At 50.8% G+C, this 20,463-nt stretch overlaps 2 protein-coding genes across 5 annotated transcripts in view; one reads left to right on the plus strand and one right to left on the minus strand.

The window, feature by feature from the left end:
- Positions 1 to 7,057, plus strand: part of Ergic3 (ERGIC and golgi 3) — a 10,177-nt gene extending 3,120 nt beyond the window's left edge. Inside the window, exons 6-14 of one of the 4 annotated variants that reach the window (XM_031372452.1) lie at positions 283 to 448; positions 540 to 597; positions 3,990 to 4,004; positions 4,549 to 4,580; positions 5,291 to 5,387; positions 5,467 to 5,531; positions 6,291 to 6,427; positions 6,545 to 6,600; positions 6,837 to 7,057. In XM_031372452.1, coding sequence (XP_031228312.1) covers positions 283 to 448; positions 540 to 597; positions 3,990 to 4,004; positions 4,549 to 4,580; positions 5,291 to 5,387; positions 5,467 to 5,531; positions 6,291 to 6,427; positions 6,545 to 6,600; positions 6,837 to 6,916 — 706 coding nt within the window. In that variant the 3' untranslated portion in view covers positions 6,917 to 7,057. The other 3 variants (XM_031372449.1, XM_031372453.1, XM_031372451.1) reach the window with 3 other exon arrangements.
- Positions 7,058 to 8,099: 1,042 nt separating this feature from the next.
- LOC116091256 (fer-1-like protein 4) overlaps positions 8,100 to 20,463 on the minus strand; it is a 36,256-nt gene continuing 23,892 nt past the window's right edge. The window contains exons 29-45 of the mRNA XM_031372463.1: positions 19,498 to 19,696; positions 19,310 to 19,356; positions 19,096 to 19,224; positions 18,370 to 18,409; positions 18,182 to 18,282; positions 17,971 to 18,105; positions 17,231 to 17,347; positions 14,075 to 14,202; positions 13,756 to 13,926; positions 12,937 to 13,091; positions 12,067 to 12,227; positions 11,480 to 11,565; positions 9,712 to 9,810; positions 9,313 to 9,554; positions 8,668 to 8,948; positions 8,492 to 8,592; positions 8,100 to 8,413 (exon numbers count right to left, since the gene is read on the minus strand). Coding sequence (XP_031228323.1) covers positions 8,221 to 8,413; positions 8,492 to 8,592; positions 8,668 to 8,948; positions 9,313 to 9,554; positions 9,712 to 9,810; positions 11,480 to 11,565; positions 12,067 to 12,227; positions 12,937 to 13,091; positions 13,756 to 13,926; positions 14,075 to 14,202; positions 17,231 to 17,347; positions 17,971 to 18,105; positions 18,182 to 18,282; positions 18,370 to 18,409; positions 19,096 to 19,224; positions 19,310 to 19,356; positions 19,498 to 19,696 — 2,385 coding nt within the window. The 3' untranslated portion in view covers positions 8,100 to 8,220. The remainder of the gene's footprint in view (positions 8,414 to 8,491; positions 8,593 to 8,667; positions 8,949 to 9,312; positions 9,555 to 9,711; positions 9,811 to 11,479; positions 11,566 to 12,066; positions 12,228 to 12,936; positions 13,092 to 13,755; positions 13,927 to 14,074; positions 14,203 to 17,230; positions 17,348 to 17,970; positions 18,106 to 18,181; positions 18,283 to 18,369; positions 18,410 to 19,095; positions 19,225 to 19,309; positions 19,357 to 19,497; positions 19,697 to 20,463) is intronic.

A 20,463-nucleotide genomic window follows, 5' to 3' on the forward strand; every position in this document is an offset into this window, starting at 1 on the left:
GGCCTCAAACTCAGAAATCTGCCTGCCTCTGCCTACCAAGTGCTGGGATTAAAGGCGTGTGCCACCATCACCTGGCTGAGAGATGTACTTTTTAGAAAGAAGAAAGGAAAGTAGTAATACTGTTACCTGTGGCTTACAGTTTGCCATTACAGCCATTTTTATGTATACAGTTGATTGGCATTAAGGACATTCACACTCCCTCCTGCAGTGGGCAGAATAGCTTTAGTGTTATTCCGCTGGGCACCGTGGCTGGGCTCTCATCCCTCCGTGCCTTCCCGACAGGTGCTGTAACAGTTGCGAAGATGTGCGGGAAGCATATCGTCGTCGAGGCTGGGCCTTCAAGAACCCAGACACCATTGAGCAGTGTCGACGAGAGGGCTTCAGCCAGAAGATGCAGGAGCAGAAGAACGAAGGCTGCCAGGTGTTTGGCTTCTTGGAGGTCAACAAGGTACCAGGAGGGAGCGAGGGAGACAGCTGGGTGAGCCAGGCTGGGAGAGCCCCATTGTTGACTTGGAGAATGAGAGGAAATGTCCCTACAGGTGGCTGGAAACTTCCACTTTGCCCCTGGGAAGAGCTTCCAACAGTCTCATGTGCATGGTAAGTGATCCAGGGTCAGCCGGGGGCACTCAGCTCTGGGTTCCCTCGTGGCAGGTTGGTGTTTCCCTTACCAGGCCAGTGTTGTTTTAATGTGGAGCCAGAGTTTAGCACAGTTGTAGAGAGTCTAGGGACAGGGATCTGGATGGCTCAGTTAGTAGCATGTGTACCTAGCGTGCATGGAACCCTGGCTTTGCTCCCCAGCCTGTGTGGTGCAGGAGTTAGGGAGAGTTATTGCACAGAGCCTGGTTTAAGAGCTGCTTTGTTGAGTGCTAATTGTCCCTCCCCGCCCCCAAAATCAGGTGACTGTGTGAGGGGGGCTTTGGGCAAGCAAATCTGGATTGGAATTCAGATTTCATACCCTTAGCCATGCTTATGTATTCATTCACTAGACATTAGTAATCACCTACTGGGTGCTATGTGTTAGTCTAGATCTGAAGATATGCAGTCGGTAAAGTCTCTGCACTCAGAGTACTCAAACAGACAGCTGGGCATAGTCCACAAACCTACAATCCCAGCACTTGGAAGGTAGATAGAAGGATCAGTTCAAGGTCATCCTTACATAGACGTTTGAGACTAGCCTTAGCTACATGAGACCCTGCCTCAACACCCTCCTTACACACACACATGAGAGGAAGGAAGGAAGGGAGGAAGGAAGGAAGGAGAAAGAGCGAAAGAATGAAACAGGCATATAGAGTACATGATATAGCCTCTACTATTAAGTAATGTGGACCAAGCCAAAGACCAGCCTGGTCTACATGGTTGGTTTTGGGCTAGCCAGTTCTATATAGTGAGACCTTGTCTCTAAATAAATAGATAAATAACAATAGTGTAGACCAAAGCAAGGCCGAGTAAAGATGGTGGAGAGACACTGTGTCCACTGTTTTAGTTAAGGTGATTTAGGAAGGACTGTGGGGTCACACTTGTGCAAAGACCTGAGCAAAGTGAGGCAGCCAACAGTGGTGATGCCTAGGGAGTATAGCATGTAGAGAGCAGTGAATATAGATGCTGAGGGCCTGCGTGTGCTTGGCAGGTCCCAGTGACAGTGAAACAGGGCGCCTGGAACACAGTAGCTGAGGGGCCACAGCCATGTAGGCAGCAGGGCCCAGGCTTCGGTGATCTGACTTCACCTTTACAAATAAGGCCAAACATGATGGCTCAAGCCTTTGATTCCAGCACTCAGAAGGCAGAATCAGGAGAATCTCCATGAGTTTTAGGCCAGCCAGTACTGCATAGTGAGGCCTTGTCTTCCCCCACCAAAAAAAAAAAAAATTAAAGAAACACATGGTAAACATTACCTCCTGGTGGTGTGTAGAAGGCGGGAGGAGAACAGGGCAGCATGTGAGACTCAGTGGAGAAGGTCGCAGTGACCAGATATGGCAAAGATGGTGGAGCATGGATCAGAGTGGTGGTAGTGAGCTGGTGGGTTCTGGATACGTTAAAGGTAGAACTGAGATGACACCGGTGGATGGGACAGAGAAGGACAACGGAGTCCAGGACAACTTGAGTTTTATGAGTTTTATGCCTGAGTAGTGGGGAGGTTAGAACTACCATTTAGAAGACCTAAGGAGGATTGGTGAGAGGGGTGGATGTTTACAGGTGTGCGGATAGAGCAGATATTCTGCTTCTGACCCTTTCAGACCAGTAGGATTTTCATTTCCTAGTTTCCGTGGTTACCAAGTAAGTGTTAACCGGGAGTTGGAGAGGAACTAGCCGGGAGATGCAGATGTTGAACCTCACACATATTCAGAGCTCTCCTACAGGTGCAGGGTGTTGGAGAAGGGAACTCTAAGAGCTGAGTGCTATGGAAGACTAATGCCTCTAGCATTAGAGGAGGCTAAGGATGGCTGGAGAGCCAGGGGAGCGGACGATGGATGGACTGTTAGGGGCATTGTGGCCCTGACAGAACGTGGCTATAACTAGGCCGTGTGGGGAGTGTTCTAAGATTGTGTGAGGGTACAGTGCTTGAAATTGAAGCTGTGGACACATGTCATCACGGCCATTAACAAAGTTTAGATGATGGTACCAGCTGAAGACTGGGAAGTAGAGGACAATACTGAGAAGGAAGGAAACACTTCCAGGAACTGGTGCAGTCCTCAGAAGGCTCACCCATGTGCAGGGCTGTGGGAAGTCACCATAACATCACAAAAGTGAGGCTAGAGAGGAGAGCGACAGTGTGGCAGGCAGGTTGGGGGTGAGGGGCAGTTTAGTGCCTAAGCATGAGGACCGGCCAGCTGTGCAGCCAGGAAAGCAGATTCCAGGCACGGCAGGCAGAAGCACATGCAGGGTTGCCCCTAGCTGCTGCTCTGGCCTAGGACGCAAAGTTGTTAGGTGAAGGCTGAGGAGAGGGGGATAGAGGTGGCTGAGATAGGAGAGAGAGGCCACAGTAGGCACCTCTGGTTTCTGGGACAGTGGATAGAAGTGAGAACACCAGTGGGATTCTCTGGGGTTTAGGGATGCTCCATGCTGCCCAGACAAGGGAGGCAAGAGCACATGAAGAGGTGATCACAGTGATGGAGCATGGGAAGAAGTGAGCACTTGGGGTAGGAGTGAAAGCCAGTGAGGAAGCAGAGGCATCAGACTGCGGCAGGCCTTCTGTGTGGTGGTTGGATTTGGGGTAGGGAGAAACAGGAGGAAGTTAGCAGGCTGGTGGCCAGTACTTGGGGTGCCTGTGGTTAAAACTAGAACGGGGTGTAGCCTCTGCTAATGTCAGATTAAGGAAGGACCCTGCAGAGCTCTGGATCCTGCATCCCCTTACTCTTGAGGAGTAAAGTGGACTTGCTGAGACTATAGGAAGATCCCAGTGTGGCACTGTATAAAACTGTTGGCTCCAGGCCTCACAGACACTCAGGTAGTTGGGTGGGCATCACAGCAGCATGTCTGCGCCTGCTCTTAGGTCTACCCTCAGAGTCATGAACCCCAGGGAACTGACCCTGAGTACAACGATGCTCATACACAGAGCTCCAGTGCCTGTGACCAGACATCTGCCATCTTAGAGGATTTTTTTTTTTTAAACATCCTTGTTGATTGCAGGGTGAAGGATATGGGATGGTGTAATATCTTGTAAAGTTGACCAGATCCTCCTGTTAGATCCTCCTGGTCCTTAGAACAGCCCTCTGCAGACAATCACTTGGACCAAGTACTCTATCCCGGTGGTGCAGCTGCGAGAGGGTTTTCAGGATCTAGGTCTTCAGTTCTTCTTAGACTGGCTATTTTTCTGCTTAAGCCACCCTCTATGCCTCTTTGGTCCCAGAAGAGGCCTTTTAGCTGGGGATAGACCCTGTGCTGAAGCAGGGGTGTCAGTCCTCCCTCCTACCATGGGTCTCGCTCCATAGATGTCACTGTGAAGCTCTGAATCTGTTCTCTTCCTCCTCTCTCCTTCCCCCATGCTGCAGTCCATGCTGTGGAGAGTAAGTGGCCCTGCCCCCAGGGAGGCCAAGCCCCCACTTCTGAGGCAGCCTTCCCTACTGGAATGGGGAAGGTTTGGGTGGGTCTGCGATGTGACTTTGAGGTGGGGTTCCTCACAGCAGGCAGTTGGGATTAGAAGATGGCATGAAGTGGTTGCTTCAGGACCCCCTTGAGAAACCTTTGGGGAATTTTGAGGGCAGAAGCACCAGCGTCCCCATCCCATCCCCGTCCCGTCCCCCCACGCCAGCCATTACCTCTAGTTAGTGATCTAGTCGGTAGGTTTTGTTTCCTGAGCTAAAAGCCCCGCCTGGAGTCAGTTGCCTAGAGCACCTTTGTCAGGGAAGAAAGATCTGTGTTCTTGCCCACTCCAGCCCTGGGCAGCTATCCGTAAGCAGGGCCACGGGTTCCAGGGTGAGGGTGACTAGGAGTCTGAGAAGAGCTGGGTGCCTCACACCCCACAGGGAGGAGGACAGCCTGAGAAGAGACTCGGGAGCAGCCAGGAGCCTCGTCCTGCCTGCCTAATGATCCTTTCTTCTTTTCTCCTAGTTCATGACTTGCAGAGCTTTGGCCTTGACAATGTACGTACCGGGTGGAAACCATGGAGGTTGGGTGGCATGACTGGGCTGTCCATGTCTGACCTGGGGAGCAGAGAAACCGCTCTCCATTGCTCACTGATGCTTCAGACTCAGGGCAGAGCCGGGGTTGCGGAGTACATCCTTGAGAAGGAACCTCCGAGCAAAGCCAGGAGGGAATGTGACATGTCTAAGAAGCCACCTGGGTGGGTGCCAAGGCTGGCAAAACTTTGGCAGAGCCAGAGCACATGGGACTTGGCAGCCACACTGAAGAGTCTGCTCTTCCCTTTCAGAACAGAGGGCAGTGGTCTGCCCACCTTAACAGGGGCGTGACATGGTCAGGTTTGCACTTCTAAGCATCCATCCCTCAAGAAAGCTGGCAGTTAGGGGCTTTTGGCTTAGGCCTTCATCCCTAGAGGGGTCCAGGCAGGACCAATGTCTACTATGCCCTCCATGACTCTTTGAAGTTATACCATAACCCTGGAGCCCCAGGAACCTGTGGACTGAGAAGGGAATCCTTAAGTGAAAAACAGGAGACGCCTGGTACAGCCAGTTCTTCCATTAAAAGTCATAGCCTCTCCCATACAGGGGTCCTCCCTTCATCCTTCCCTCTCCCACATGCACGGACACACTCGGGCAGCCTCTCTGCTACTCTAGATAGTTTTGGGTGGCCTGGATTGTGTACTGTCAGGCCTCAGCCATCTGATCGCTTGCAGATCAACATGACCCACTACATCAAGCACCTGTCATTCGGGGAGGACTATCCAGGAATTGTGAACCCCCTGGACCACACCAACGTCACTGCACCCCAAGGTACCATCCTGGGAAGTAGCCCCTTCTCCCATTAAAACCCCGCCTGGCACCTATACCCTGTGCTTTCTTCTCCACACAGCCTCCATGATGTTCCAGTACTTTGTGAAGGTGGTGCCCACAGTGTACATGAAGGTGGACGGAGAGGTGAGTTAAGGGAGTACGGGTGACACGCTCCCAACTTGTCGACAAGCACTTGAAGCCCTTGGTGTCAGTCCCTCAGCCTGAGGAGGGAGGTACTGCTCCCCGCCCCCCGCCCCCCGTACAGTGGATGCAGTGCTGAGGCCTGAAGGGTCTGCTCTCACTGAAGAATACCCGTGGTCTTCCTGCTTCCCACACTGCCTCCAGACATCCCTTGGGTGCTTAGTAACTCCCATTGTATGTTCTAGGCTGGGTTAGCCAGGCCAAGCATCCCTTGGGCCTGCTGTGCTCTGTGGTCTGTAGGGCAGCCAGTCTGTGGAGTGCTGTGACAGGGCTCAGGGCCAAGGAAGTGAGTGCTACCTTAGAGTGCCACTGCAAGAGTTTTTTCTCACCCCTGAACCTCCAGCAAAAGCATTGACTAGCCGGGCGGTGGTGGCACACACCTTTAATCCCAGCACTTGGGAGGCAGAGGCAAGCGGATTTCTGAGTTCGAGGCCAGCCTGGTTTACAGAGTGAGTTCCAGGACAGCCAGGGCTACACAGAGAAACCCTGTCTCGAAAACCAAAAAAAAAAAAAAAAAAAAAAAAAAAAAAAAAAGTATGGACTAGTTGTGGCTAGGGCAGGTCAACTGTAGGTGACCAGGCAGGGGTCCACAGGAGCGCTTACAATCCATGTCTCTTCAAGTAGTCACAGTCTCACAAGGGGCAGGGCTCAGAAAACCTCTGAGCTAGAGTCACTCTGCCTCTGGGGCCCTTCCTACCACAGGTGCTGAGGACAAACCAGTTCTCTGTGACCAGGCATGAGAAGGTTGCCAATGGACTGCTGGGTGATCAGGGCCTGCCGGGGGTCTTTGTGCTGTATGAGCTCTCACCAATGATGGTGAAGCTGACAGAGAAACACAGGTGAGGATAGAGTGGCAGTAGTCAAGGCTCAGGGCCAATGAGATCGGGTGCCTGCTGAGCCCTCCCTCCTGTGGCCTATGAGCAGGTGCCTGCTGAGCCCTCTGGTTGCCTCTGCAGGTCCTTCACCCACTTCCTGACGGGTGTGTGCGCCATCATTGGAGGCATGTTTACAGGTGAGAGATTCCAGGGCACTTTTGGGGAAGCGGGTGCCTCAGGCTTCTCTGTGCTGTAGATTTGAAGGCATACACATACTGGGCAGGTGTCCACAGCCGAGTGGCATCCTCAGCAGTGTCCCAGGCCTTGGTTGGGGAAGAGGAATGCCTTAAGGACCAAGGAGAATGCCAGCTAGCCAGTTAGGTGACAGGCAGCGGTCCACAGGAGCCACTGCTAGTCACAGTCTCTCCCTCAGTGGCTGGACTCATTGACTCGCTCATCTACCACTCCGCTCGGGCCATCCAGAAGAAAATTGACCTAGGGAAGACAACGTAGTTCTCTTCCTTCCCCACCGCTCGCCCTGCCCTCTGCCCCCTGTGAGTTTATCCTTCAGCCTGTCAACTACCCATACTCCTCTCCTCCTCAGTCAGCCCAGCCCAGACCGTAATTCATAATAAATATGAATTGTGATAGGAATGATTGGTCTCAGTGTGATTCTTGGGATCTGGCTGGAACTAGGAGCAGCCCCTTCTCATGGCCACATATTTAACTCCATCATGACTCATCAGGGTCAGCCCTTTGGAAGTCCTATGTGCATCACTGTCTACTGTGGCTTTATTTACACTAGACTGATACCTGCTTCACAGCCTTAGTTTCTCTTCTGTGACTAGAACTTTCTGGGGTAAACATCTTGGAGCCACCATCACAGAGCTGAGTCCAGTCTGGAACTGGTCACTGCTGCACTGACGGACAGCTACTGCAGAGGCTGCTTCCCACAGCCTGGCCTCCGCCCTGTGGTTCTGCTTACTGCTGAGCCCCATAGTGTGTGCATAGAGAACACCCATAGGCCTTTGCAGACTCCTACATGGAAAAGCTGAAAAGCAAGGAGGGCAGAAGCCTCTGTCATTTGAGAGCACAGCCAGCACCAGACCACAGCTTCTCATTAGAACGCTTATCTGTGTAGAGAATGAGGGCCCAGAGGCCTCACCAGTCCACAGCTCGGGAGTCAGGACAGCAGCCAGTTCATCAGATCATAAGACCATGGCAGGGAGGCAAAGTGCAGTGATGACAGCAAGGTCACTGGAGGGCACTGTGCCTGAGGTCCAGGTGACAGAGCACCTGAGAGCTATGTCCAGTGTCCCTTAGAAGTTGGGAGTGATGACTCTTTCCCTTGTTAACCTGGGGTCCGTCTGGTAACCCACCCATCCCTGGCTTCTGTGGTCTCATCTGCCCCATACTCTTAGGAAGGTCGCTCAGGCCTGGTAAAAAGTTAATGAAACAAAGTGGTTAGATGTCACAGAAGGCAGAGCCATGAGCAGGTGAAGAGAGGACCCAGCCACTGGCAGGGACTGAAAGGCTGCTACTGGGGGTACAGGTGACACAATCTACTCGGACTTCAGAGCTTGTTCTTTGCTGGGGTTGCGTGTGGGCAGTCTCCCATCCCTGTGCATTCTAGCATTCCCCCGCTTCTGATGCTACCTGAGCGCATTTATCCTGCACCACCTTCAAAGACAGCCTCTGGCCTGTGATAAAGTTTATTGAACCTGAGGGCCAAACCCTTCCAGGTCACACTGGAAGAAAGGACTTCCAGAGCATGTTTGAAAGATTGTGACCCTGAGGTGTGTCCCCAGTCACTTGGATTAGTGTTTGTGGATGGGACTGAAGATGACCTCACTGATCTGTCCAGGGATGGTGTAGAAGACGAGGAGGAGGAAAATGGTGATCAGCGCCAGCAGCAGCAGCAGCACCAGGATGCGCCAGTACCGGCGCCAGATGAAGAAGACGAAAGTCTTGAGGGGGTTCACAAACCAGTTGAAGGAGGTTTTGGGGCGGCTGTTGGGGAAGGGTGGAGTCACAGTGACCAGGAAGCCCCTGCCAGTGACCCTGCCTACCCAAGCTTGGGCTACTTACTTGGGCTTCTCCAGAGGCTCTGGCTCCTTTCGTCCCTTCCCAACTGGCCGCTTCTCTGCCTCCTCCACAGTTAGCAGTTCAAACTCCGCCTCAACCTTCCCCTAGAAAGAAAGGGTAGGGCCGTCAGTAGACGCAGTCCAGCCTGAGCCAGCCCTTGATCATTATGGGCTACGCACTGTGAGGAAGTAGACGTTGCCTCCTGTGTCTGTGAATTCTAGGTCCTCTGGCCGGCCCTTCCTTCTCTTCCTCTTTTGTTTCTTGCCAGCCTGAGCCTCTCTGGCTTCCTGCTCCACGTCTTCCATGTCCTTCATCTTCACCACTGGCCACCAACCCCGCAACCGACGGCAGCGAAACAGATTGCACCTTGGCCCTGCCCCATCAAGGGCTAGTCGAACAGAACAGTGCTCAGGGTCCCGGGCCCCTCTCACCATGTCTGGTAGCTGCAACTCCAGGGACCCTGTGAGAGCAGAACTCACGGGTTAGGGCCAGGTGTTGAAGAGGCAGCGCCCAGGGTTGCAGAGACTCCAGAGGGAGGACGGTGGTCAGGCCACAGCTATAGCGGTCTAGAATCAGACTGCCAATCAAAGGTTACAGAGGAGGCCAAAGTGACTTCAGGATGGTCTATGGGAGGTCTGAAGCAGAGCCTTGGAAAAGAGGTTACTACACCAAGCTCTCTGAACACTGATTAGGTATAAGCCTGGGGTCTGAAATCAACAGGATTCAAAGTTAAGAGTTCAAACCAAAGGACAGAGAGGAAAAGGATGGCGCAAAGAGCATGGGGACAGACCAAGTGGGGGCTTGAGGTTAGTAAAGCTAAGTACCAAGAAAGTCGTTGGCAGAGATTCGGTCGTAGTCCCAGACCTGCAGAACCAGCACTGCTGGCTGCCGGAATTCAGCCTCCTCCAGAGCAAAGGGTCCAGGCTTGCGCCGGACGCTCACCTCCCGCTCCGTCGGCAGGTAGTCAAAACGGAACACAAAGCGCCAGTTGAAGTTGCCCTCTCCAGTCAGGGAGTTGAAGTGGACATCTGTCTCCTGTCTGTCCTGCTCTAGACCCTTGACCCAGCTGGGTGAGGGAAGGAGATGGCCCAGGGCAAGATGGGTATCAGGGCTAGGGCCACACCCAGGACTCAGCTGTCAGCACACAGAGGATGTGAACCTGGGGTCCCCATTTGCAGTTTCCTGTAGGGCAGCCATTTGGCCAGCCTGGCCTGTAGGCCTACCTTTTCACGTAGATGTCACTTGACATCTCTCCAGTGAGTGGATTCACATCATCCAGAACCACATCGTCCGTGTTCCAGATGACAACTCTGAGCTCATAGCTAGGGATGCAGTGGTTTCAGACTGTTAAGAGGGTCCTGGGAGTGTAGCTCAGTGGGTAGAATGCTGGCCTAACACCACAGTCCCCGGTTTGACTACCCAGCAACTCTTAAACAGGGGTGGTGGCACACAGGCCTGTAATATCAGCTCCCCCCGGCCCAGAGGTTTGGAGTTCATCCCTGGGGCTGCATGAGACCCTGTCCCCAAACCATAACAACTGAAAAATCTTTGATCTTTGTTCAGTTGTTTGCCTAGCTTTCTAGAGGCCCTGGGCTCAATCTCCAGCACTGTAGCAAGGTATGGTGATACATGTCTGTAAATCCCAGCACTGGAGAAGTAGAGGCAAGAGGGCTAAGATAGTTCAAAGGCCATCCGCAGCTGTATCTCTAGCTCAGGGCCAGCTGGGGCTATGTGAGACCTTGTCTCAAAAGACAAGAAAAGAGGGGAAACTGTGGGAACAGAAAGGAGCAGAGTCAGGTATCACTGACCATTTCCCACTACAATCGCAGCACCAGGAGTGTTCCGGCCCAAGCCAGTAAAATGAAGGTTTTTTCCCATTTGGAGTCAGAACCCTGAGACAGTTGAGTAGCTCAGCATCCATCTGCTGACTGCAGAGTTAGAGCCACAGCAAGCCACATGACAAATAACCCACCTTCTGGGGTATAGAAAAGTGTGAGAAAAGACTGGCAGCGAAGGAAGAGGTAAGAACAGAGGACAGCTGAAACGTTTCCACGGTCTAGTTCTTCCCAGGCATGACCTCATGGTTGTCGGGGGTTGCCTGGATGTCTCTTCCCTTCATTTATCAATCCACTCTGATTTTGTTTGGTTGAGACAGGGTCTCATGTAGCCCATGCTAGCCTTGATCTCTATGAAACTGAGGCTGGCCTTTGAAGTCCTGATCCTCCTGCCTCTGCCTTCTGAGGACACGGATGTACTGCTGTACCCTTTTTCCCTCTGACTCTGCCCACCCACACTGTCAATCTGTTGGGACAGGCACCTACTGGACGCAGACTTGGGAGGACCACACAGAAATTGCCAATCCATGGTTCCAGTGACAGAGAAAGCATCATCTAGACCAGCCAGTGGCTGGTGTGGGAAAGTGGCTTTGGGCTTTGGCTCTAAAGACATTTATTTCCACTCAAGAGGTCTGGTTCTTAAGAGATGAACCAACACTCTTAGAAGCTATCTTGTTCCCTAGGCTGCAAAAGGCTCTCTGAGGGGCTAAGAGATGGCTCATTGATTAAGGGCACTTGTTGCCCTTCCAAAGGATTCAGGTTCAGTTCCCAGCATCCACAGTATGGCTCAGGAGATTTAATGCCATCCTTCTTCTGGCTTCTGCAGGCCACAAGCGTGCTTGCAATACACAGACATACATGCAGACAAAAGACCAATACACATTAAAAGGGGAAGGGGTGCTCCCTAAGAGGTAGACCAAGAATAGCAGAGCCTAGAGGTAGAAGAGATATCCTCATGGAACTGCGTTTGTGCTAGTCCAGTCCGGAGCAGGGTTTACTGAAGGACATCTGGACTCTAACCAGACACAATGCTCCTGGCTAATGGGCAAGGGAGGGTTATGAAACTCAACTACCCACAAGGCACAGTCAGAAGTCTTGGCCTCATTCAATGGGGGCTCGGGTTTTCAGAGAGTAGATGGGGCCCAAATTCTCTCACCTGATTGGCTGCCGAGGCTTGATGTCAACCGGGGGTGGGGCCGGCACATCACTAGGGAAGATGTCAATCCACATATGAAGGGATCCCTAAGAGCACAAACCCAGGGTTTTAGAGAAACAGGGTTCGAGAGAACTCCTTTTCTAAAGGGAATCCAGTGGCTGCCCTGTCCCCAGTGAGGAAAGAGGAGGGTCAAGCGCAGGAGTTACTGGGTAGATTTGGGGTGTTAGGGTAAAGGTAGAGTCTGAAGTGAGGGCCCCAAGGTCAAGGTAAAGTTTGGGTCCAGGATAAGGTCTCAGAGTAAGAAAATTGAAATCAAGAGTAGTGTATGGTGTCTCGAGGCTCAGGCAACCCAGGATGGAGCCCTGGGTCTGAACCTTGTTGGTGCAGGGTTGGGGATCCTACTGGATAAGAATTAGGGGTGGGGTATACAGCCCGTGACAGGTTCAAGACTCCAAGGCTAGGTGGGATGCTTACTGACACCAGGAGCCAGGGTCAGTGGTAGTGGTGTATGGGCAGAGGACTTGGGGAAAGAGTCCAGAGTCAGGTATGAGTCTTGATGAGTCTTAGGGGCGCTGAAGTGCCTTCACCTGCAGTAGCCCCGGGCTGCGGGGATGGTACAGAGGCCGTGTTTCCACATGCTCAGGGACCAGCTGGATCCCAAGTCCTGGCATCTCCTGCCAACGCCTCAACACAAGCAATGCTTGGGCCTCCTCAGAAGCCTCACTTGTCACCTTGGGATTCCTGCCATCTGAAACGAGGGGATGTGGGCTTGGCTTCACAACAACCCCTACTCCCCCTCCCTGACCCGTCCTCCTCAGTAGCTCTCCACTGAGACTGGATCTGTACTAGATAAAGCTGTGGCCTGTGCCTGGCATGATTCACACCTTTAATCCCAGCAGAGGCGGGAGGATCTCCATGAGTTTAAGGACAACTTAGTCTACATAGTAAGTTCTAGGACAGCTAGGGCTACATAGAGACCTCCTCAACAGCTGCCTTCCACCAAAAAAAAAAAAAAAAAAAAAAAAAAAAAAAAAGCAACAACAACAACAACAACAACAAAACCCAAAAGCCTGTGGCCTGGGAGAACAAGTCTATCATTTACAAAAATCGGGGGATGGGAGGTGGGGGTGTGCTGCTATAACTACTGACTGAAGACTATGGAAGAGCCAGCCATCACCTTTGATCAAACCCTGTTTAGAGAGTACCCCGCCAGCCATGTGAAGTGAATTCCATAGCCACAGACTGTATAGATCTGGATCCTGTGTTCTGAGGGGTCTACCCGAGGTCATTTTCTCTCAACTTCCAGGAATCTTGTCCTAACTCAGCCAAACTCCCAAACATCCCAGTGCCTGCCGCAGTCAGTAGTCTCTACAGGGCACAGGAGCCTGACACCTGGTATATCCTGGTCTGCCTCCCCCATACCTGCTGTGGCCTGTCCAACAGACAGGGTCTGGTACCTGGAGGCGGGGCTTCAGATGGTGTCAGAAAGACTCTGCTGCCCACTTTGACAGCCCCAGCTCGGTATTCGGGGACAGGAAGGCCACAGCGCTGGCACAGCCCGGCCAGGATCTGTGAAGGCCTGAAGGCATCTCGCCAGGCATTGTACCCATCACTGCTGGGCAGAAGGGAACAATGTATCAGCTAGGGCTGTGTGAGCACAATGGGACCCAAAGGCAAGAGGAGGAACCAAGGTCAAGAGGTCAAAGAGGTCGAATGACTTAGTATGGAAACCCCAGTTCCCAAGCTCAGGTCTTGAACACTAAACTAGGATGTCTTGCTAGGGGGTGGGAGAAGTTGCCCTTTTGGAGACAACAATGGGACCGTGAGGACTGGGAGATACATCTGTTTGGAGATGTATCAAAGGACTTGAGGCATACACATGAGGCCTTAAATTCATGTGTATGAATTCTCTATGAATTCAAGTCTCTAGAGCCCACATAAAGGTCAATAGTGCAGGTGTCTGTAATCCCAGCACTCCTATGGAAGATGGAGGAGGAAGAGACAGGAGACTGGAGGCTTATGAGCCAGGTAGCCTGGCTCACAACAGTGAGGAGACCCTGCCTCAAACAAGATGAAAGAGAAGACCAACACCCAAGTCTGTCCTCAGACATTCATGTGCACGTTGTGGGACACATGTGCTCAGATTCTCACACAAGTGTACTCACGCAAACACGAGACATTCTAAATATAATAAGACTAAAGACATGTTAAGTGGGAATGTGAGCTCTGCATGTGTTTGGTTTGGGAATGTCTTCTTGGGGCCCTGCTGGACTCACACATCATACTGGGAGGCCAGCCCACAATTGGCTCTGTGGTGGCTATAGAATCTGTTTTCCAGGTCAATGTGGGTCTCCCCAATGAGGTCATCGGAACCCACAAGGTCATGGTCAAATATGGCCACAGTCAGCTCTGGCTCAGCTGGGAGGGAGACACTCAGCTCCAGGACCCTGGGCAGGAAGGAAAAGTGGCTAAGGACAGCTCCAAGCCCTCAGAGGAGATCTGGGGTGGCAGTGTCCAGCCCTCTCCACAGCTGCCTAGGCAAGCAGCTGTGGAGCCCATGGCACCCCCATTCCCAAGCCCAGGGCCCGGCCTCACTCTCCAAAGATGGGGTTGAGTTGTTTAGGGATGTAGCGTTCCTTAGTGTCCCGCTGCTCCTTGCCAGTGCTCACCACCACGTAGGGGTCTGCCTTGCCATTGGGGTCTGCAGGAGCCAGGTTGGTAGCCTAGGGAGTGGAATCCATATCCAGTGGAGTCGGGAGGTATAGCATCCTGGAAGCCCAAGCCCTTGTTGGACCTAACGTTGGGATTTTATGAGATGCTGGAGGTCAAACCCGGGGTCTCTTCTATGCTAGCCAAGGACTCTGTCAACTGCCACATCACAGCTACTGGCTCTTCTACATTACATCATAAGAAATAAATCCTTACAGCCCATTTGTGTAGAAGGCATGTTTAGAATGAATCGGAGAATGGCAGATAATCTGGAGGCACAAGGCCTAGTCTCTCCAGCAGTTGGTGCCTATCTCACATTAACAGTTCAGCCTAGGGTTGAAAGGGTAGAGAAATCTACTATGTGACTCATCTATAGAATGAACCCATAGGATGAGGGGAGGGGAGGAGACAATGCTAAACACTAGGAAGATCCAACCTCTCTGAAGAATTTGCCTGGGGGCTGAGGGATAGGAAATAAGATTAGGGATAAAAAACTCACTATTTTGTACAAAACTGGCATACCTGTCATTTTTGCTTTTTGTCCAGGTTGGCGTCTGGCCTCTAAACTGAAAATGAATCTGTCTTGCTTTTGCTTCCCTGATTCTCCAGAACTTTTATTATGAAATGAGGATCAGTGTTTCTCACATACATAAAGAATACATTACCCAGGGTCCTTTGCATTTTCCTATTTTCACCTATGCCAGCTTCTGGAAATTACTTAGTTTGAGGACACAGAGCTCATCCTCATTCGTTTTAAACAGTTCTATAATACTCATTTTCCCATTCTTATATGCCTAGGTAGGCATTTGTTTCTATAGTGACTTTTTAGTTTTAGAAATATGTGGGTTTTTTTTTCCAAACTGTTCGGCCAGCCTTTCTTCAGGACGGGAGGTTGAACTCAAGGCCTCCTGCTTGGTAGGCAAATGTTCCATCACCCAGCTACATCATCCGCCACCTCCTTTTAAGTCTGTGTGTGTGTGTGTGTGTGTGTGTGTGTGTGTGTGTGTGTGTGTGTGTGTGTTTTGGCCTGGGAAATAGACAGTGAAGCTCAGTTTTTTTGTCTTTTGTTTTCCCCAAAAAGTGAGTTACAGGATCGAACTTGGGTCCTCATGCTGATACAGCAAACCCTTTACAACCCGGCCATCTTCTCAAGTCACTTCTGCCAGCTGAGCTCTCTCTGCTTACAAAACACATGACGGTCGCTATTTCACAGCCTAATGACGGACAGTTCTAGTATCCAGAACAGTGTGATGTCTGATTATCCTTATTGTGCAGGGCTTTTGTCAATTTTTCCCCGTACTGTTTTCTTACATATTCTATACTTTTGTGTTGTGAGCCCATGTTTGTTTTTAACCCTATGGAAACTTTGAGGCTGGGTTTACAGTCACTTTGAATGATCTCTTGCTTGGTTTTGTTTGCTGGTTTGTAATTTTTGGTTTTATGAGGCAGGGTCTCTGGTGGAGCAGGCTAGCCTAATGCTTAGCATGTAGCTGAGGCTGGCCTTGAGTTTCTGATCTTCTCTGTTGCCTCCACTGCTGCAGTTGTGGGGTTGTAGTCGTGAGTGGACACAACCGGCTTGTTTGGATTTTTTGTTTGGTTGTTTGGTTGGTTGGTTTTAGTTAGTCAGCTTCTTTGGTTTGGTAAGGGTTTTTCTTTCATTTTAATTTTTATTTTTTATGGGTATTTTGCCTGCATATATGTCTATGTACCCACCAGGTGAATGTCTCAGACAGTGGCCAGGAGAGAGCATCAGATCCCCTGGAACTGGAGTTACAGGTGTTAGTGAGCTGCCTCGTGGGTGCTGGGAATCCTACCCAGGTCCTTTGGAGGAGTGACCAGTACTCTTAACTGCTGAGCCACCTCTCAGGCCCTGGTTTGGGATTTTGATTCTCTTGCTCCCACAAATGTTAGGATTACTGGTCTGCCTGGCTATGCCTAGTTGTGGTTTCGGTTTTGGTTTGAGGGTCTTGGGTTGGATTGGATTGGGTTGGGTTTTGGTCTCACAATGTAGCTCAGGTTGGCCTGGAATTCACAGTAAGCCTCCCATCTCAGCCTCCTGAGAGCTGGGACTACAGATATGATCCTAAGATTGCTGTTTCCTCTGCCAAGTCTCCACGGCCTTGGGCATGCCTTGTAAGTGCTCCGAGCCAAGCCTCAGCTCTTGGTTTTGAGTTTTTTGGATTAAACAGAAAATAGAAATCCCAGTCTTAAATCAATGTGTGGCCATGCACATTCCCCACAAAGACAGTTTCCCTGAAACAGACTCTTCTCCCATGGGAGAGCTACCTCTTGGCTTGCCTTTCTTGGAGGTTCTGCTTCTTGCAGGATCTTGTTTCTAGCTCCTACCCTTGCTCAGGTTTTAAGAACCCAAGGTCAAAGTTCAGATGTGGACAAACGTTTTTGAGACGGCCTGAGCTCCAGGGCTCATCTGGAATTATTACAGCTGCCTCCTTCTCATCCAGGGAAAGGAAATTTTCCTTTCTTTAGAGCTTCGTGCTAATTAAAAAGAATTTTGTCTAGCATGTCTAAATGTATTACCAAGTAATTTATCTCAGATCACCCGGTCTGCCCTGTTGCTAAAAGGACTGTAAGAATGAGTTCTACCACTCAGCAGTGTAGGAGGGTCAGGTGATGACAGAATGTCTCTTCTAGTGATGTCTTAGATCCTTAAGTCAGGCTGAAGCATAGTGTCTGCTCTGGTGACTGAGACAAGGGAGTGGGGGACATAGCAACCCTTCCCTGTTGCTCACCAAGATTCCTTTAAGGAAATTCCAGGGCCCCACTAGTCCTGCATGACAGACATAGCTATGGGAGGAGCTGCAGGGTATTCTGGAACTGGGGATCTGGCACAGTAGCCTTCGGCTTCCCAAACCCAAGACAGAATGTGAATAAGTCCTGATACCAGCAAGCTTTGCGAGGGAAGAGAAGTCTAACCACACCCGGATTTCCACCTAACCCCTGAAAGAATGAGCCTCGGTCATCTCTGAGGACCTTTGAGAGCCTTTGTCTTTGCCCCATGGGGATGAACCAGCCATTACTCACCTTCACTATATACACTCTGACCAGAAGCTTGATGGGCCGGTTCTGGGGAATCCCCCTGGAGATCTGAGGCTCAGAGAAGGATTTGGCCTCTGACTCAGGGTAAATTAGAAAGGAGCCCTGGGGGGCAGTGAGGGGGGGAGACAGAAGAAGACTTGGTAAGAAAAGGAAGGTTTTTTTGTTTTTTGTTTTTTTGAGACAGGGTTTCTCTGAGTAGCCCTGGGGCTGTCCTGGAACTCACTCTGTAGACCAGGCTCACCTCGAACTCAGAAATCTGCCTGCCTCTGCCTCCCAAGTGCTGGGATTAAAGGCATGTGCCACCACCACCCGGCAGAAAAGGAAGTTTTAAAAAATCAATTACAGGCTGGGCAGAGGCAGGCGGATTTCTGAGTTCGAGGCGAGCCTGGTCTACAGAGTGAGTTCCAGGACAGCCAGGGCTACACAGAGAAACCCTGTCTCAACCCCCCCCCCTTCCAAAAAAATCAATTACATTTATTTATTTTGTTTTATGTGTGAGTGTTTTCCCTGCAGGTATGTCTGTGCTCCTGTGTGAGTGTGGTTCCACAGGTCGGGGGGGGGGGTGGTGTCAGGTCCCCAGAATTGGATTTAAGGATGGTTGTGAACCACACTATGGTATTGAGAACAGAATCAAGAGCAGCCAGTGTTACCTCTGAGCCATCTCTCTGGCGTGTAAGAAAGTTTTACTTGTCCTTTTCCATGTCCCTTTCTTCTCGCACACATACCTTGAACTTGCCCACAAAGTGTCCAGGTGCTTCCTCTCCATCTCCATCCTGGCTGCCTTGTCCTCTGTACAGGGGGAACACACTCAGCCAGTCTTCAAAGTGGTTAAACTCGTCCTCTAGGGAGCTGTTGTAGATCTGAAAGGCAAGGGGCTTTGGTGACAACTCTATACCCCAAATCCCAGGGACTCCCTTCTCCCCAACACCCTGTCACCTTCAGCGTAGCAACTGCTTTCTTCTGAGGCACAGAGACTTTGATATCAGTCTTCTGCTGCTCCTGAGCCTCCCTGTCCCCAGAAATGAGGTGGGTCTCATCTGGAAATAGCAAAAATGGCCCAGGTAAGAAATATGGGATTGGGGTGGGTGGACAAATGGAACTGAGCAAAGATTGGGGACTCTCACCTGGATCTCCAGCTTCGTCCATCTCATCATCAGAGCTGGACTGAAATCAAAAGGTAGGTCAGAGATCCCTCCTGGCCACTCCCCTCCATGCATGGTCCACCCTCTTTCCATCTACACAACCACTTCTTTTTCAGAAGTTGCCTTTATTGTCTGGTCTTGTGACCTCGGTCACTAACACCCACATGTGGTCACTGAGTCCTTGACATGAGGTTAAGTCTGCACAGAGAGGTGCTACGAGTTGGAATGCACACCAGACTTACTATGAGAATGCAAAATAGCTTATTATTAATTGTTATGATAATGACTACTTTAAATTATGTTTTACATATATTAATAAAACATCATCATTTCTTCCCTTTTAGTTTTTTGTTTATTTTTCAATTGAGTTTTCTTTTTTTGTTGTTGGTTTTTTGTTTGTTTGTTTGTTTTTGTTTTTTTGAGGCAAGGTTTTTCTGTGTAGCCCTGGCTGTCCTGGAACTCACCCTGTAGACCAGGCTGTCCTGGAACTCACAAGGATGGAGGGGTGGGTTTAATGGGCTCATGTTCTATTTTTATTAGACAACAGAGTGGTAGCCAACAGAAGTACTGCTGTGCGACCACTAAAACTGAGCTGAAGAGGAGAAAAGATGGTTGCATCAAGAGCTCTGGAACACATGGGGGGCTGCTGGTGAGAGCCCTCCGTGCCTTTCCTCCCCCAGTTCCAGCCCTGGGTCCTGCTCCTTGTACCTGCCCCTGGAACTCCTGCAGGGAGGCGTAGTACTTGGACCACCAGTCCACCTCCTCTGGATCTGGGATGTCTTCCTCTAGCTCAGGGCCTTGACGCAGGAGCCCTAAGGTGAACTTCTTTAGAGGGGCCTAAAGCAGAGAGGACCTGCTGAGTCTCAGCCAGCGCCACCACAAGCCCTCACATCTCTGCCCAGCTTATGGAGCTTCCCATCACCTTCAGAAGCCGTCTGGATATTCCTGCTTCAGCCAGAGACATCTCTCCTGGGAGTAGAGAAGTGATGCCATGAGTTTAAGCCAGTAGAGACCAGACTCTGGACCCCATTAGACAGTCCACTGGAGCTGTCTCTACCAGGATCCACAGGGGCCTTCTATCTGGTGGCCCCTTCAGAGAACATTCCTGACCTGGAGGCCCTTGTGGCACCAGGTCCTGTGTGACCTCCTCTGTTTCTTCCTCCTCTTGGGGATCCTCGTGACCCTGGAGTGTGAATCTAAGCACGTGAGGGACAATGTGGGAACCCACAAGAACGATTCTTCCAAAGGCCCGGCGCTCAATCACTAGGATGCTCAGTGGGGGCTGCAGATATGGCTGTTCAGGTAAGTCCTAGAAACAGGGAAACAGGAAGTGAGTCCAAGCTGTGGGGAAGGAAGAAAAGAGCACAGAGCAGGAGGGGAAACAAGCCATTCTGGGCCCATATCTGCCACACTTACAGCCCTTAAGCCATCACAACTTACCTGGCTTAAGTTCCCTGCCCAGGTAAAGAAGGTACACAGCCTGAACTAATAGACTGTCCTAAATATAGAGACATAACTGATATAAAGGGACTTTGGCACCTACAAAGTGTCCCCAGGAACCCAGGTTAGTGTTGCTCTTAGGTCGAAGACGATGCTCACCATTCAAATATAGCCTGAGCCATAAAATACTGTGGACTTTGGCAAGAAGATTCCCTAACCATCCCTGCCACCTAAGAGGAGAAAGATCGCTGGCTTCATTTATCCTGTACAAAGAGGAGAATAAATAGAGTTATAGTGGAGAAAAGCAGATGCATTTCCCTGGAATTAAGTTATTATCAGTTTTTAAAAAGTTTTTAATGGGGGCTGGAGAGATGGCTCAGCGGTTAAGAGCACTGACTGCTCTTCTGAAGGTCCAGAGTTCAAATCCCAGCAACCACATGGTGGCTCACAACTATCCGTAAAGAGATCTGGCGCCCTCTTCTGGAGTGTCTGAAGACAGCTACGGTGTACTTACATTAAATAAATGAATAAAATTTTTAATAAGATTCTATGTAGCCAGGTAGCTGTGGCATATGTCTTTAATCCCAGAACTCAGGAGGCAGAAGCAGGTGGCTCTGTGAGTTCAAGGCCAGCCTG

The sequence above is a fragment of the Mastomys coucha genome, unplaced genomic scaffold (assembly GCF_008632895.1).
Source record: "Mastomys coucha isolate ucsf_1 unplaced genomic scaffold, UCSF_Mcou_1 pScaffold15, whole genome shotgun sequence".
NCBI classification, from domain to species: Eukaryota; Metazoa; Chordata; class Mammalia; order Rodentia; family Muridae; genus Mastomys; species Mastomys coucha.